This window comes from Amborella trichopoda, chromosome 3, assembly GCF_054954075.1.
Source record: "Amborella trichopoda isolate Santa Cruz 75 chromosome 3, AtrichopodaSantaCruz75HAP2 v2.0, whole genome shotgun sequence".
Taxonomy (NCBI): Eukaryota; Viridiplantae; Streptophyta; class Magnoliopsida; order Amborellales; family Amborellaceae; genus Amborella; species Amborella trichopoda.
The window spans coordinates 55,673,846-55,691,294 of NC_142338.1; the positions used below are offsets into that span (position 1 = coordinate 55,673,846).

General features: G+C 34.5%; 1 protein-coding gene across 1 annotated transcript; it reads right to left on the bottom strand.

Moving 5' to 3' along the window:
• Positions 1–3,934: 3,934 nt before the first annotated feature.
• On the bottom strand, positions 3,935–7,449 carry LOC18429464 (ubiquitin-like protein 5). The gene is made up of 2 exons (XM_006838750.4): positions 7,085–7,449; positions 3,935–4,261 (listed from the first exon to the last, which is right to left on the bottom strand). The coding sequence occupies exon 1, from the start codon at positions 7,308–7,310 to the stop codon at positions 7,089–7,091; it is 222 nt and encodes a 73-aa protein (XP_006838813.1). The 5' UTR covers positions 7,311–7,449; the 3' UTR covers positions 3,935–4,261; positions 7,085–7,088.
• Between the last annotated feature and the right edge of the window lie 10,000 nt (positions 7,450–17,449).

The window sequence follows — 17,449 nt, forward strand, 5'->3', positions numbered from 1 at the left end:
ATCCTAACAGGTCCCCAAAATTAAGAGTCCAAAAAAATTTCCTAGCTTGAGCTTGACCCAAAGCGGCAAAACTTTCCTTTTAATGAAATACATTCAAAGATTGCAGCTTAGTTGAGCATACCAAAGAAATGACTATCTATGTGCCCTAAGTATTCTACTTATAGGTTACCATAATGTCAGCCTTGATAATAAGAATTAACTTCTTTTTTTTTTTATTCCTAGTTCATTTAATATTATTTTTCTAGCTACTTAATTTTCCATCTAGCTTTTAAAACTTTGTATTTTTGTTTGCTCCTATTTCATTTCCAGACTATATTTTAAACATTAAAATTTAGGTAAAAATAAAAGAGATTTTTTATTTATGATACACTAAATTAGTTTAGATGAGGGCAAATTTTCTATGCTTCCCCTACAGCATAGAAGTTCTATTCTTCTTTTTATCCAACCGTTCATTTTGAATGGAGGGCTAAAATTGCCCCAATCACAATGTCACGTCTCTACACTATTTATTTTTAATTTTTTTCTATAAACTATTTTGACACCAAATTTTGAACGTCCATTCCTCTATTAAACTCGCACTAACAAAAAATATAAAAAAAGATATTCAATAAAATAAAATGACCAAAATGCCACTAAAAGATTCAAAGGGTATTTTGGTCATTATATTTTATCGAAAAATTATTTTTAATATTTTTTATAGGTGTGTCCTAATAAGAAGATGGCACGTACCAAATTTCATATTCATACAATTTGTATAAAAAAAACTAAAAATAAAATACTTTGAGACGTCAGATCTAAAATCAAACAGTGAGTAGCTCTTTCAATCAAAATTAGACGGCTGGACGATAAAGGGAGGATAGAACTTCTACGATGTAGGAGAAGCATAGGAACCTTTCCCTTTAGATAAAACCCAAAAACAATGTTACGTAGAGAGATTTTAAGATAAAATTTTAAGGAGACACAAAAGGATGGAAATTTTTAGAAATTTTGGAAGAAAAATATATGACATAAAAAAAATTAACAAAAATAAAAAATAAAAAAGAGAGAGAAGAAGAAGATAAAGAGTATGAGCTGACTAGCCCTAGCACGTTATGATGGATGGCGCAGATTGAAGGAGAAAGCAACCAACGGACAAATTTACATGTTTTTTTATTCTTTCTTTTTCTTTCTTTTTCTTATCCTATAAATAGAAGAAAGTAGGGAGCTGATGGAGTCCAGATTTTGTGCATGGAGGCCTCATTTGTGCATCCGCTATTGTCGGCTGTCTGGTTCATCTTTTCTCGAGTATACCTCTATTCTGATAACTGCATATCCAACCTATAATCATGATGCCATTGAAATTTAAATTTTCAATTTTCTATTGTCGTGGTAACTCCATTTTTTATCATTTACAAAAGGAAAATTCATCACGACCAATAATTAAGGTTTTACATATTCTTTTGGGCCTGCTTTCAAAAAGTTCATCAAGATACACCTCAAGTACACATCACACATTGCAAGAGATCACATGTTGAAGAAGGCTTCTAGAGAAAATACCAACATCTCACGTATTGAAAATTAATTTTAAAAGGGATTGTCTGCAAAGAGATCAATCATCTTTGTATATAAAAGTCACAATCATTATTATCCTTTAAATTTCAAAATGGGAGGTTGTAAGAATGCTATTAAATAGACACCAAGTTCCAAAAAAAAAAAAAAAATATCGAACATTATAACTCACCCCCAAATAATCCAATTTATCTAAAGAGTAACAATAATTGTGACGTCAATATACAAAAGATAAATGGTCACTTTATAAACCATCCCTTAAAAGAAGAATACCATACCAACATCTCACTCTAAACAACCCATGAGGTAGATTAAATATCTCACAAGGGGGTTAGTAAAATACCACATACTGTAATTGGTATAGTTTCATCCAATATCTAAACGGGGCACCAAATGAAAACATCATATCTCATCGAGTGACTTCTTTGGTAAGCAATGTTGTTGAAAAACTACCAACATCTTATAAGGTACTTAGCGTGAAATAGTAAGTAGTGCTCAAACATACCAGATATCTTGTGTGCAATATAAAATTAAGGAAAGAGTTTATATAAGGTTGCAACCTTTAGAATCGAAGTAAAGTGAACCTCAAAAATCCAAGTGAGAGCGTTTCAAAGTAAGAAAACCTTCCAATTGATAATCTCGACCTCAAAATGTATGAATGTAAAGAAAAAAAACAAAACAAATGCTAAAAATAATGCATCTTAAAACAAGTTATTTAAGCCATCTGTTTCAAGTGTCTATATATCTGCTCGACCTGCTCCATTTTTAGAATTTTAAATTTCACAATTAAGGTTAAGTTTCTCACACCAGGATTATATCTTCAAGCAACATTTAGAAGTGCGACTTACTTGTATAGAGTGGGCAACTTATACAAATATCACCCTTAGTAGAATATCCTATCCAAAGACACCAATATAACTGAGTGAAATATTGGTCTTCAGATATACTAATATCTCACAAGATTGTATACAATGCGACCATTCAGTTTTTATAGAAGGAGGTCAAATTCAATATTAGTTATTGGATTTCATATTTAATATATTGTAGTTTGTCTCAACATCTGAGATTTTTTATTTTCGCGAGACATTCTCAACCGCCGATTTCACATGTAACGGCCAATGGTAGTTGTATTCTACTACTACCAAAAGTAAGTATTACATTAAAGACATTTCCATCTCACAAAGGTTCCTTAAAAGACACATCTAGCATAGATGGAAGATCCAAAGGAAGCTGCCCCTCCAAAAATTTCTAACCCATTATTCACTCGTTATGACATTGTCCTTTGATATCTTTTTAAAAAGGACAAAAATAATATAAAGTTGACACTTTAAAATGTATAATTAAAGCACACCTCTAAAATCCTAAAAAAAAAATATTGTTTTGATGTTGGAAAAATATCTGATTAATCATCTCAATATCCAAATGTATAAATATAGAATTTCAAGTCCTAAAAATAATACACATTGCAACACATTATCTCCATAGTCCATTCTCAAAATTGTCATGTTTATAGATTTGCTTGATTTGAACCATTTTATAACTAGAGATCAAAATAGATTCTCGCACCATCCTGAGAATTTTCGGCACCAAAATTATCTCACGATAAAATTTGAAGGTACATTTTAATTTGATTGTTTAAGGTTGCAACCTTATGCAAACCACACCCTATTAAAAATAGAGGAAAAGGAAAAAGTGTAAAATGTTTGATCGTGCACATCAGTTGTGTCATTCAACAAATTCTCCATTCATAAACAAGCCATATACCTTGAGTTGTCTTCAGATTTTTTATTACAAACTGGACATCAAAAGATTCTCTCGGGTGGGTTTCATGAGATGTCCAATTGGGCCTTCCTCCTAAACTGCCCTAATTAGGTCTAAGCAGTCACCTCAATAATAGATTCCATTCGTTTATTCAATTCACTTGGCCAACTACCGAGCATTACAATAACGCAGTTGACATTATAAATACCATCTCAAGTGCAAACCTTCAAGCCCAATCAGTGACACGCAGACAATAATTAGAGGCACAGAGGATGGAGTCAGAATGTGATTGTAGCATCTACGGATGAATGTTCCTGACGGACCATGGCGAATGGATTCAAAATGCACAGGTAATGTGTGTGTGTGAGAAAGAGACCACTTTAAGCAGCTAGGAACTTGTGATGTTGATGAAACAGATGGCTTTTGAATGAAATGTTTTGAAGGTAAAAATTCATGGCCCAAACTATTGGGGATAGATGGACATGAAGCAGCGGCAATAATCAAAAGAAAGAACCTGGAGGTGACTCCATTGCGAAGTCCGGAGAAGGAATCCCACAGAATTTCCAATGCAGTAGAGTATGGGTTCATGTAGACAAAAATGGCATGGTTAGAGTACTTCCTGTGATTGGATTAAAAACAGTGTCGCTCCTCTCGTGATTCTACACCCAAATCTCAGCGTTATTACAGTTTCATCAATGTTATCCATCTCTCTAGAGCCAGATATGTGCTAGTATCCTTACACAATCCTTCAACTTAAGTATGTTAGGAAGTTCGCAAGTTCAGATACTTACTGACAATTTGCCATCATTCAACATCCAGCAGAGAAAACGAAATTACAGTCCAAGACACCATATATACCTGCCCTATTATTGTAGAATCTTGGAAATGCACAAGTCATCTTCCACTGGTGTTTGGACTTCCATCATCCGATGTCCCTTTCCATTACACAGACCTGCACATCAAAGATCTATAATATGTAGGTATTCACAAATGGAACAATTTGAGCAAATTAAATAAAGTGAGACGAAACAGAAGGGCATTCTGTTTTAAATAAGTGAAAGAAAAGGCATTGTGGAGAACATGATTGTTATAGTTGGGGCCAATTCAAATAGCCATTTATAACTGTTGGGATCAATGATGCATCCAATTTCCCCCTCTTTTTTACTTGATACTAAAGCAAGCATCAAGTATAACACACAAACCACACAAATCATTTTCCTATGAAATGTCAAAGCATTCTCTTAAACACATACAGTGATTACATTGCAATCTCTGCAACTTGTGTTCAAGCTATTATAAATGTCCAACCTGCTTCATATACCAAAAACCCTTGTGTCCTCATGATGTATATCACAGGTTCAAGTCATGGCGATAATTTTTTCAATTCAAACATGAAAGATATGGAAGAAGGGGGCGGGTGTGTGGGTGGGGGTGGGGGAAGAGAGAGGGAAAGTAGAATGTCCCAAAGAAGAAAGTGGCTGCCATTGGACTAGTATTAATTCACCAGATCACATCAAACTTCCAAGTTTTAAGCATGCTTTTACAGTAGTAATTCTACATTGGGTAACTTCCCATGTGTGTACAATAAGGGTTTCATCTAAATACAGCAGTAACATACTTTGGCATACCTCAAAGAGCAACTTTGACGATGTTTAGTAATCCATTAAAAATATCAAGGGTGTTCCATAAAAAATGAATAAACTACAACATTCCTTTATCAACAAAAAACAATTGAACTCTTCACTCACTTGTTCTCGCTTATCTTGGCCAAATACCATGAAACTGGTGTCAATCTTGAACCAGATATGCTATATGCACATGGAGACAAATAGAGAAGGTCCGACATGAATTTAAGTCAGAAATCAAGCGCAAGTAGAATTTAGCAATTGTAAAACATGCTGCTTTCATGTCGCAATGGCTCATCTCACACAGCATCATAATCTACAATGTAACCAAATATAAAAGCTCTGAAGTCTGAACCAACACAATTCATTTACAAACATTCCAAGATATCTCCATGACTCTTCTACTCAAGGGTGATTTAATTATAATGCTGTTTCACATCCATGTGTCTTGTCACTCGACTCACTTACGTCTAACATAACCTTTGAAATCTTGTCTAATATAGGCACGGTCACACTACATCCATCAAGAAAATAGACAAGGTCAACAATGTTGCACATATGATGGGATGAATTTAGGGACGAAAGTTCATTCAAAATGAACGATTCTCCATTCCCAAATCACCAAGGAACATCTATTTGCTGATACTCCAAAAACCTTCGCTGATACTACTCCAAAAAATAAACTATCTTGTAAGTTCTTCCTTTTCAAAATTTCTACCTACAAGGATTGCCCTCAGCTGTGAGTAACTAAACATCAATTTCTGAGCTCGCCAACTCCAACAAACACACAAGTATGACTATGAATTATGCTCAAGGCTAGCTCAATTTATTATCGAAGTGTTCACAAGTACATCCCTGACCTCATGCTTTTTCTGGGTAATGCCATCGAAGCACTCAAATCATTTCATTCAAGAAATCATTTCATTCAAGAAAATAACTCACTTATATCACAACAAAATATTCAATATAGATACCACATGCGTACAAGGCACATGCAGGTATCATATGCCCACAATTGTCATACATCTAGAATGTACTATAAGGATCAGCAGAAAATGCGTCATAGCACCACTCAGTAAATACATAACTTCAGAAGTGCTGCCTTTGCTCATATAGTTAGTACAGCACTCTTTATACGATCACTGACTCGGACTTTGACTCGCCGAAGTCACTCAGACATGGCTCCGGATGAACAATCTAAATATCGGTCAGGTCTCAGAGAGTCCCAGTCCCCCTATGCAATTTAACTAGAGACTCAGCTGTGTTGGACCTCTGACACGGCCAAGTAGGCGGTTGACTTGGGCTCAGAACCCTTACTAGCCCGACCCCAAGTCCTGGTCCCGAGTCCAAGTCCTGGTTTTCAACACCGATTGTCAACAATTGTATATTCTCCAACCCCTCAATTATTTGAGGAGCACAAGAACAAAAATGCTCGTGATCTCATAACCTTCAAAAAACAGGCTTCACAAATTGCTACTCTTAAAATGCTCAACTTCACTTTATATCTTTCTCCCCTCTCAACTACATTCATGCTAGCAAGGAAACCCATTATTCTCATCAATTAAAAAAGAATAGGAAGTTGCAGACAGTTTGTTTCATACCAAATTTTGAATTGACGTTCTGTCCAAGTTAAACAAATAAAGCTTACAAATAATCAATTATTACTCCCGGTACAAAGAAAGATAGAAAGCACATGGAAGCGTAGAATTGAGGAACTTGTGCAAAGGATCTGAAGTTCAAATGCTTCCTAAATACTCCACAAATAGTAACACAACATATTGATAAAAAAGTAACCACCACTTATAAAACCCTAATATCCACGAATTCTCAACAAAAAAAACCCTAGAACAAAAGTAACAAAAGAAAGGGAATCATCCACAAAGATTACTATACAATAGCAGTAGCTAGTAAAGATTTTAAGAAAACCTGATTGGCAATCAAAATTCACACATAAACCATATCAAACACGTCCCAAACCCATCCATCAGTAGAAATAGGTGAATTCACAACAAGCCCATACAGAGCCCTAAATCTCCAAAGACCTAGTTGCCATGGAACATCTAAAATCTCATAAGGAAAAAAAAATTATGATAGAGAATAAGATGAACCCATTCCAAACCCTAGAAAGATGTTTTGAGAGAGACGAATACCAAATCAGTTGTAGTAGAGTTCAAGGCCCATTCCATCGTGAATCTCGTAGTCCTTGAGGGTTATGTGGTCCTTGTAAATGTTGTACCATTTCTGAATGCGAATTTTGTCAGCTCTTGTACCAGTTTGAGCAGCTACGAGCTTCTTGAGGTCCCCAATTGTGTCATCTTCGTTGCACTTCACCCTAACCTTCTTTCCCAAACGATCGTTCAACACCACCTCGATCATCTTCTCTCTCTCTCTCTCTCTCTCTCTCTCTCTCTCTCTACAAAAACTCCCTTCCTCTCTCGAAGGAAGACCCTTTCCTCTCCCTTCCCCGCGTCCTCTCTCTCCCCTGCAACACTCGCGGTAGCTCGATTTTTCTCTCTCTTACTTCACTGCGTCAAACTTATAAATAAAGGGAAAATTAAGCGATAGTGAACGGCGTGCAGAGCAAGCAATTTCTGCCATGGTAGAATTCCAGATATGCCACCGGCTCCACCAGCATATTATTGGACCTGTGCGATTTGTATAAGGCCGAGGCTCTAAACAATCAAAGTAAAGCTCACTTTTGAATACATTTGAGAGATGCGGTTACCGTACCCAAAATCTTTGCGAAAACCTCAAAATATATTTTCATCTCTATTTATAAAATTTAAAGTTTTAAAAATAGTATTTTATACCGAACATATATATAAAAACTTGAAAATTAACAATCCAAAAATGTATTACAAGATACACTATTTTCAAAACTTAAAATCTATTTTTCTTCATGTTCATTCATCTTGATGTCAAGATGGTCAATTTGAGGATTTTTGAGCATCAAAACCCTTTTTCTATTGAAATTAGTTTTCACAAACAACTTTTTTATTATTCTTATTATCAAAGTCTTTTTCTAACTAAATGGTGTGGGCTGTATAAATCTTGATCCAAGTTCTATACTATATCTATATAGAAAATAAAAAACAATAAATTAGCAAGTTTATGCTCACACAGGAACATATTATGCGTACTCTTACATCGAGCGACAAAGTTACGGCTATTTTTTACATATGATATTTTAAGATTCATGAATCATGGAATTATTTTTTAAAATTTTAGATATGGAGTTCTCCAATAATATGATTTAGGTATCGAAAATATTTTAAAGACACACAGGGCGCCTGTGAATTTTTATTTATTTATTTATTTTGAGTTGGCTGATGGGTTGTAGGAAAAATTTCTTCGCTTAGAGTTATATGAGAAAATGCTCTACGAAGGTGAGATAAGATATTTTTTTACAACATCAATAAAAAATAAAAGGATGAGGTTTTGTGGCAACACCTCAAATCAATGATTTAAAAATCGGCGTCCGGTTCGACTCTGGAATCTGCACAGCCCGTGCCGGTTCCAGCACAAAATCGGGAACTGCCCGATTCTAGAGCAGAACTGCCGATTCCCACCCGATTCTGTCAGGTTCCCTCTCGGTTCTAGTAGTTCCCACCCAGTTCTGTCTGGTTCCCTCCCGGTTTCAGCGGTTCCCTCCTGGTTCTAGCCTCAAAAGCACCTTCACACGTATGTATGCATCACATGTGCGACACGCACCACTGCCACACATGTGTATACCACACACACTCCCACACATGCCATACGCACCTGCACATGTGCATCGGTACACACTCCCACACGTGCCACGCACGCCATATGTGCCATCGCACATGCACTTGTGCATCGGTACATACTCCCACATGTGCACGCGTGCATGTCACACTCCCACACGTGCCATACGCACATGCACATGTGCATTGGTACACACTCCCACACGTGCCACACACGCCATACGTGCCATCGCACATGCACTTGTGCAACGGTACACACTCCCACACGTGCCACACGCACGTGTGCACATGTGGTTCAGGCCTCAAAAACACTCATACGTGTGTACATGTCACACGTGTGATACACACCTCTCCCACATGTGCACGCGTGCATGTCACACTCCCACACATGCCATACGCACATGCACGTGTGCATCGGTACACACTCCCACACGTGCCACACGCACGTGTGCACATGTGGTTCAGGCCTCAAAAACACTCATACGTGTGTACATGTCACACGTGTGATACACACCTCTCCCACATGTGCACGCGTGCATGTCACACTCCCACACATGCCATACGCACATGCACGTGTGCATCGGTACACACTCCCACACGTGCCACACACCATACGTGCCATCGCACATGCACTTGTGCATCGGTACACACTCCCACACGTGCCACAGGTGCTGCCACAGGTGCGACACGCACGCGTGCACATGTGGTTCAGGCCTCAAAAACACTCATACATGTGTATGTGTCACACGTGTGATACACACCTCTCCCACATGTGTCGTACGATACACACCTCTCCCACGTGTGGGAGTGCCACAGGTGGGCCACGTAAATGCATGCGTGCACAAATGCCCTAATGTTTTCACACTTGTATTTATCTTCCAATTACATAGTTATTTATATGACATATTTGAATACTCATCATTCGATGTGGGATAATTCCCAAACATCATTAAATGAAAACAAAATGTAAATATATACTATTAATAGGCAATTGTAAACACATATGCTAAGGAGGCATGATGGTTATCACTAATATTATTTGCTTTGACTTCTCAAGTTCAAATCCCCCCTTGGGCCATGTTTGAATCCCCCCTTAGGTCATATAATAGTTTATTTCCTCTTGAGTTAATTTTTGTTCCCCCTTGAGTATATAATAATTTTTTGTTCCCCCCCTCTTAAGTTAATTTTTGTCTCCTCTTGGGCATATAATAAATTAAAGTGTTATTTTCAAAATTTTTACGCATTTTATTAATTTTTCCATTGATAACCAAATCTTTTATTTTATTTATTAATTTTTATATTATAAATCATGTAATGTACTATTTTTCTTACAGTTGTTAATACTACATTTTAAATTAGATAATATTATAAAATATTTTTAATTTGTTATTATTTATCTAATAAAATAATTATAAAATGTAAACTAATAATTATAATTTCAGTATATAATATTATAATTAGTTAGGTTGTAATAATTTTGGATTATAGTTAGTTAGGTTGTAATAATTTGGGTTTTTTTAGCAGATTAGGATTTTTTGCCAAAACGATATTTTAATGGCCATTATTTCATTGATTTAGTCTACTCTTTATTATAGTCCATGAATAATTATATATTTTATCCATGATAATTCTATGATTTATTTTTTATGTGCTGCAAATTTAATACTTAAGTTTATACAGGGAAAGAGCATCTCAATATTCACAAATTGATGAAAAAAATGAAAGTTAATAATGTAGTATCCTTATTTCTTATTGGATTCCTAAAAAACAACATTTATAATGAATTTTAACAATTTTTTCGGATTTTTTTAAGCTTTAATCCGACCGATTCAGCCTATTCCCGATCTGGATCGCAAATTCGCTGATCTGAATTGGTTTTTGAGGTGCCCGATGCGGGTCACCGATCCGCTTTTTAAACCATTGTCTCGAACTATTTTAAAAATTAAAAACGGATCTCTAACTGGTTCGGATTGGCAATTTGGACTAGTTTAGTGGGTCCAAACAATATTATAAAAAATAAAAATTTTAAAACCAGGGATTGGGCGATTTGGGTTTTCCTAAACGCATATTACCTCTCTACTTTGAAATTCATGCTGAAAAGTAAAAAGAAAAACCCATCTCCCATCACTGACTCAGAAAAAAAAAATAAAAAAAAAATAAAAATAATAATAATAATAAATAAATAAATAAAATAAAATGGGAAGGCCTACAAAAGGTCATCAGTTTTTAATAAATTATATATCTCAAGTCTTCGTGGGAGCATTGGAGCTCTAAATTCCACAACAAGAACAAATGGATGCAGTAATCAAGGTACTCAATCCATCTCCAAGGTGGTTGTTGTATGATGTCCAACCTCATACAACTCTGATCTATTTCGAGAAGGGTGCAGTTTTCTTAGGTCCAGATGATTATTAAATTTGGTAAAGCCACACTTCAAAAACCAGTGAGGTTATGCCTGATATTTTCCGTTTCCAAAATAAAATGGATCTCAATGAATGATAAGGAGGGGTTTACACATCTTTCTATGCGTCAATAAAATCCTTTTTTTTTTTTCTTCTTTTTCTTCACATACTCAAAAAAAAAAATGTTTCATGCGAGCTGGACAACGTTTCTACACATATGGTCTAGAAGTATAAAGCATCCATCTGGTCCATCTAAAAACAATTGAAATTAATAGTCCAAATATTTTATTAGTAGAATTATTATTTATAGTTTTTTATATTTATTTATTTTTTTCATATTCATGATCTCCATGTTAGAGATTACATATCCTTAAAAATTAAATCCAAAAAATATCTCAAAACAAATTTATTAAGGGCACGGGTTTCTACATGTGCGGGCTTGGCCCGCATGCTAAATGCATCCCATACTTAAATATATTGTACAGTTACTCCCACGTATAGAAAACGTATTTGTTTTTTTTTTTTTTTTTTTTCTGGGTGCTATTTGTATAACGTTGCAACTTTAAACGATCAAATTAACAAGCACATCCATAATTTTGGGGTCAAATATTTTTAGGATGGCTTGAGAATCTATTTTCATATCTAAGTATTAAATTTAAAACTCTAAAAATGATTCAAATTAAGTAAGGAAAAAGTTTATATAAGGTTGCAACCTTAAAATATAGAATCATAGATGCACCTCATAAATCTATCGGAAATGTTGTTTTAATATTGAGAAAACCTTCTAATCGATCATCTCAACATTGAGCTGTATAAATATGAAAAACGAAATAGTTTTTGAGTCCCGGAAATAGTGCATCTTGCAACACATTATCTAGACCGTCAATTTGCAACACATATATTTATAGATCTACTTGATTCTAACCATTTTTGGAATTTAAAATTTTCTAATTAGATATGAAAATAGATTTTAAGATAATACTAAGATTTTTTTCTAACAAAATTATATGCTATGATAAAAATTTAAGGTGCCGCCTTGATTGGTTTGTTTAAGGTAGCATCTTTATAGAAACCGTACCCATTAAGTAAATCTATAAACACTTGGAAATCTTGAAAATAGACTATCCAGGTAATGCGTTACAATATATACTATTTTTAGGACTTGAATTTTTTTTTTTCTTTTCATATTCATACATCTCGATATCGAGATGATCTATTAGAGAGTTTTCGAACATCAAAACAAAATTTTATGATGGATTTTTATGTGTAACTTAATTTAAGGTTGCAACTTGATATAATTTTTTTTCCTCTTTTTTATCCTAGATTTTGGAGACTAGATAAAAAACAGTAGAAGATTATGCTAAAAAGAAAAAAAAAAGAATTTTGAGCTTTCTAATACTTAGATTTCACTCTTTAAAAATTGGATAAGTTCTATTTAATCTTGAGGCATTATTTTTTTTCGATCCTATAGAACTGCTATTTGGGAAAAAAAAATGGAGTTTAACATATGGTTTGAAGAGGTTACATCCCCAGAATTCGGGGTCCTAGATATACTCCTAGGTTGGGTTTTACCTAAGGGAGTAAATAGGCATTATGCTCCTTCAAGAGCATGAAATCTTTTGGCCCTATATTGTGTACAAGAGCGACAGAGAGAATGAGAGGAAAACGTTTATATAGGGTGTCAATTTTAGACTATTGAAGAAGGGTTGATGCAAATAAAAATCAAGGTTTTTTAATTTTTTAATTTTGATATTTTAGAAAATATCTTATTCTAGCTTTTAGTTTTATTTTTTATTCTTTATTTGTAAAAATTTAAGGAGTAAAATAATAAATTTTCTATGAAAGTTAGTCCGTATAGCAACAAAACAAAAGAAAATAGATTAGGAAGTGCAAAAAAAGGAATTAGGAAGTGCATTGAGATGAGTGGGAGCTTCTTAAAATTGTAACGTTTTACGTGAAGTTTGGAATGGTGGATGGAGAGGGAAAATCATGGGGATAGAAAAAGAGGGAGCTAGTAAGTATACAAACAGAAAAAAAAAAAAAAGAAGGATTAGGAACGCAAAGAAAGGGATTAGGAAGTGCATTGAGAAGAGTGGGAGTTTCCTAAAATTGTGAGTTTTATGTGAAGTTTGGAGTGGTAGATGGAGAGAGAAAATCATAGGGGAGAGAGTGTGTGTGTTTATTTTATTTTTCAAGAAAGAGTTTGATATTGTGAAAAGATTATGAAGGTGGACTCCTGACTCAAAGATAGTATATAATCTCTTAAAATCTTTTTATTTTTTTTTCGTGAATTAGTTGGTATCAAATATCCATTAACTCTATGGAGCGTTAGGAATGATTTGAGCCATTGGATCAACCATTTGATAAAACATGAAATACCTTCACAGAATAATATATCAATACTTACAAGATCGACTTAGTAAATTGCAACGAGAAGAATGAGAATATGAAGCAGTAGATCTTGATACAAAAGACGATGTTGATAACCCCAAAGTGTAAAAAATTATGAAAATCAACTATGAAGAAGAAGGGTTTCTAAAATATTTAAGCTCCATAAATTCAAGGTTGAGCTTTTATTAACACGGGAATAATGATGCAAATAAAAATTTGGGTGTTTTAATTTTTTATTTTACATTTTTAAATTAAAAAAATTGTGTTATTTGAGGTTTTAATTTTATTTAAGGGTATTCTTATATTCTTTAGTTGTAGATATTTAAAAAGTATAATAGGAATTTTTTTATAAGAGTTAGTATTAATTTTTATTCATGATATAGTTTTTATGTTTGGGGGGTTGATGTTGTTATCTCTGAATGGTAGATAAGCATCACGAGAAAAAATAAAAATAAAAAAAAAAAAAAAGGGAGAAAAGAATTAGGAAGTGCATGGAGACGGATGGGAGCTTTCTAAAATTGTGGAGTTTCATGTGAGGTTTGGAGCGGTAGATGGAGAGAGAAAATCATAGGATAGAGAGAGAGAGAGAGAGAGAGTTTTTTTTTATTCTAAATTGTATTTATAGGGGAGATGCCTCTTATTTGAAAAAGAAGTGATTGGTGATTCAATAAAAGATTGATGTTGTGAAAAGATGTTAAGGTAGACCCACTTGTAGATAGAATATCTCAATAAAAAATATATATATATATATATATTCCTGTTTTTTATTTTTTCGAGCATCAAAGATGAACCTCAAAAATCATCTAGAAGATAGTGTTTTCTAGAAGATAGTGTTATGACGTTGGAAAACACTAACTTGTCATCTTGACCTTAGAACATATGGGCATGAATTTTTTTGTATAGATTTTGTACTAGTTTTAAAAAATTAAATTTCATAACTAGGGATAGAATAGATGTTCATACATGTTTTCAACATCAAAACAAAAACCACATGTCCAAAACAAAGTACACCCATCTGTTTTTCTGCTTTTCTTCACTGACTGCAGCGTGCATCTAGTTTTCTTTTCTTTGCTAGCTGGTAAAAGTAAAGGGTTTTCCTTCCGCTCTTCTCTTCTTTTCCATCTAAAGATGAAAGAAAGAGATTTGATTCAAAGTTACGATCCAGTAACTAAGCAAAGCAGCTTTATTTGTCAACGTGAACTGACGTAGGCTTCAGAGAAAAACAGTCCCTACCAAACGTTATAAATATGAGGGTAGAGCATGCAGCGGGTCATATCTACCGTCCGTCCTTCCTTCCTTCCTTCCTTCCTCAGCGATGCGATGGATGGTGATGGTGGTGGTGGAAAAAGGATATTAAAAATGAGAGGGTGATCTCTACCGAACGTAGGTGAGGATGGACGGTGGAGCGGATATGGTACAGATTTCTATATTGGATAGTCCCCCACGTGATTCTATTTTCCACAAGTGGTCCACATTAGTGTCTCCCAATCCCCACGTGCGTCAAATTCTTGGACCGTTCAGTAACATCAACGTTTTATAAATGTCATCCTCATCCTCACCTGAACCTCCAAGAAACAGCGCTGCATCGTGATCCGTATACCCCATTCCCATGCTATATATACGAACACCGCTCTTTCTCTCTCTAGGTTTCCTGATTGTTTTGCTGTCTCTCTATCTATAGAGATCTTAGAGAGAGAGAGAGTGTGTGTGTCTTTTGAGAGAGTGAAAAGGAGTCTGAGGTAGAGAGAGAACGAGGAGTGTGAGGTAGAGAGATGGGACTACCCCAGGCGGTTTTTTTTACGCGAGAGTTCTCACGGCCGGTGCTCCTCATTTTCTCTCTCATGTCCATGCTTGATGACTGCATAGTTTGGCTTTGGGGGGTTGCAGAAACATGGGAACTTGAGACGGTGCAGCCTGTGGAAGATGCTCTTGGGAAGATCCAAATTACCAGCTTTGTTCCTGGTGTGAGACAAGTGGATGCCTGCTCCGTCTGCCTCTGCGATTTTCGGAACAGGGACAAAATTGGAATTCCGGTAAATTGTGGACACCACTTTCACAAGGATTGTATTTACAAATGGGTGAATTTAAACAAGAATTCTTGCCCCCTTTGTCGATCTCCAATTTTCTAAATCTCTCGCAATTTGGGACTGTTTGGTTGGTGCTTTTGTTAAGATTGCCTTTGTTTCATCCAATTCAATGTATTCCTTCTTATGCATACAAACGAATAATGTCAAATTTGAAATATCAATTACCCCTTGTAAAGTAAGTGATCTCTCTCTCTCTCTCTAAAACCTCTCTTTCCTGCATTTTCTCTCTCTATAAAAGCAACCTAAATAGAAAATAACAACCCAAAAATGACCTCCTAGTTTCCTAGCTCTAGCATTATTCTAATTTTGGGTCCACATGTCCATTCCTAATTCAAATAGGACATCACCCAAACTAAACTCCTAAATTAACAGTTGGTTGTTAATACTATTTCACCCAAAACAAACTCCTAAAGTGAACGTAGGTTATTAATATAATTCATCAAATAATGAGAAATACCCATAAAAATAAGAAACCTAGAATAAAAATAAATAATTCCTTAATTATTTGGGATCCGAGACGTGTCCAATATCTTCAATGTGATAAAAGGACAAAAAGGAGTACATAGTACCGCGTAGATATATGCTTTTAGGACTATATAATACATTAAAAAACATGGGTTCAGATTGTATAGAGTCTAGCTCGGAACATTTAGGGCCTACCTTCAAATAGTATCAAGAAATGTGGTTTTAGTACTGAAATTTTTTGTAATAGCTTTAAAATATATTTTTATATTTATTTATAAAGTTTAAAGTTTCAAAATAGTGTAGATTAACGGATCTATGAAAACTTAAAAATCTTGAAAATTGACGGTCTAAAAATACACGTTACAAAATACACTATTTTCAAAACTTGAAATCCATTTTTTTCTCATGTCCATACATCTTGATGTCAATATGATCAATTTGAGGATATTTGGGCATCAAAACAATCTCTTCTAATTAAATTTTTGAGGTAGGCTCTTATTTGATTGTTTAGGGCCTAAGCTCTATATAAACTTTTTCCTTAAAAAATTGACCCAAAAGGGCATTGCAACATGCCATGTTACAAGGAACCGGTTTCTATACCGCCAGGCCCGCATACGTAGAAATGTGAGCCTATGGATAAATCTATTTTGAGATATGGATTTTTTAACTTAATTTTTAAGAACATGTAATCTCTAACATGGAGATCATGAATACGAAAAAATAAGTAAAATTTTAAAAATTATAAATAATAATTCTAATAAAAAAATATTTGGATCGTTTGTTTTTATTGTTTTTAGATGAAACACCAACTTGCATTTATCTTTAAGATGAATGCTTTACACTGTTTTAACCGCATATGTAGTCGGTCCAGCCCACATGAAACAATTGTTGTTGTTGCAATTCACTTTTTTTGGATTAAAACCATTCAGAATTTGACCTTTTTCTGGACATTTTATCCCTTCTAAATTCTATTTTAATACAATACAATTACATTATGTCTCGTTCAACTTTCAATGCATTTTCCCTTCTTTTCATTTCTCTCTTACACCTGTTTGATACAGGCAATTTTACGCACGGACATATTATTGATCCGTTATCGGAAAAGGCCCAGAAATGAGATATTATTATTGAGGACAGAATCCCCATTTTTTTTTTTGATAAATTTGCCCTCGGTTCATCATTTTGCTTTTTAACCTCCCATCTCTTTCTTTACGGACATGCCCTTGAGTATTTTTCTTTTTATCTTTTTTTTTTTTTATCTTTATACCCTCGGTTCGATGTTAGAAACATCTTACCGCCAATTGTTCAATCTTTTTTATAAATCAAACGATCTGATGTTAGAAACATCGGATCGCAAATTGTTCAATTTTTTTTTTTCCAATGTTATATCACAAGAACTCTATTTTAAAACAGTGTATTTAAATACTATGGTCGAAAACTTCTAA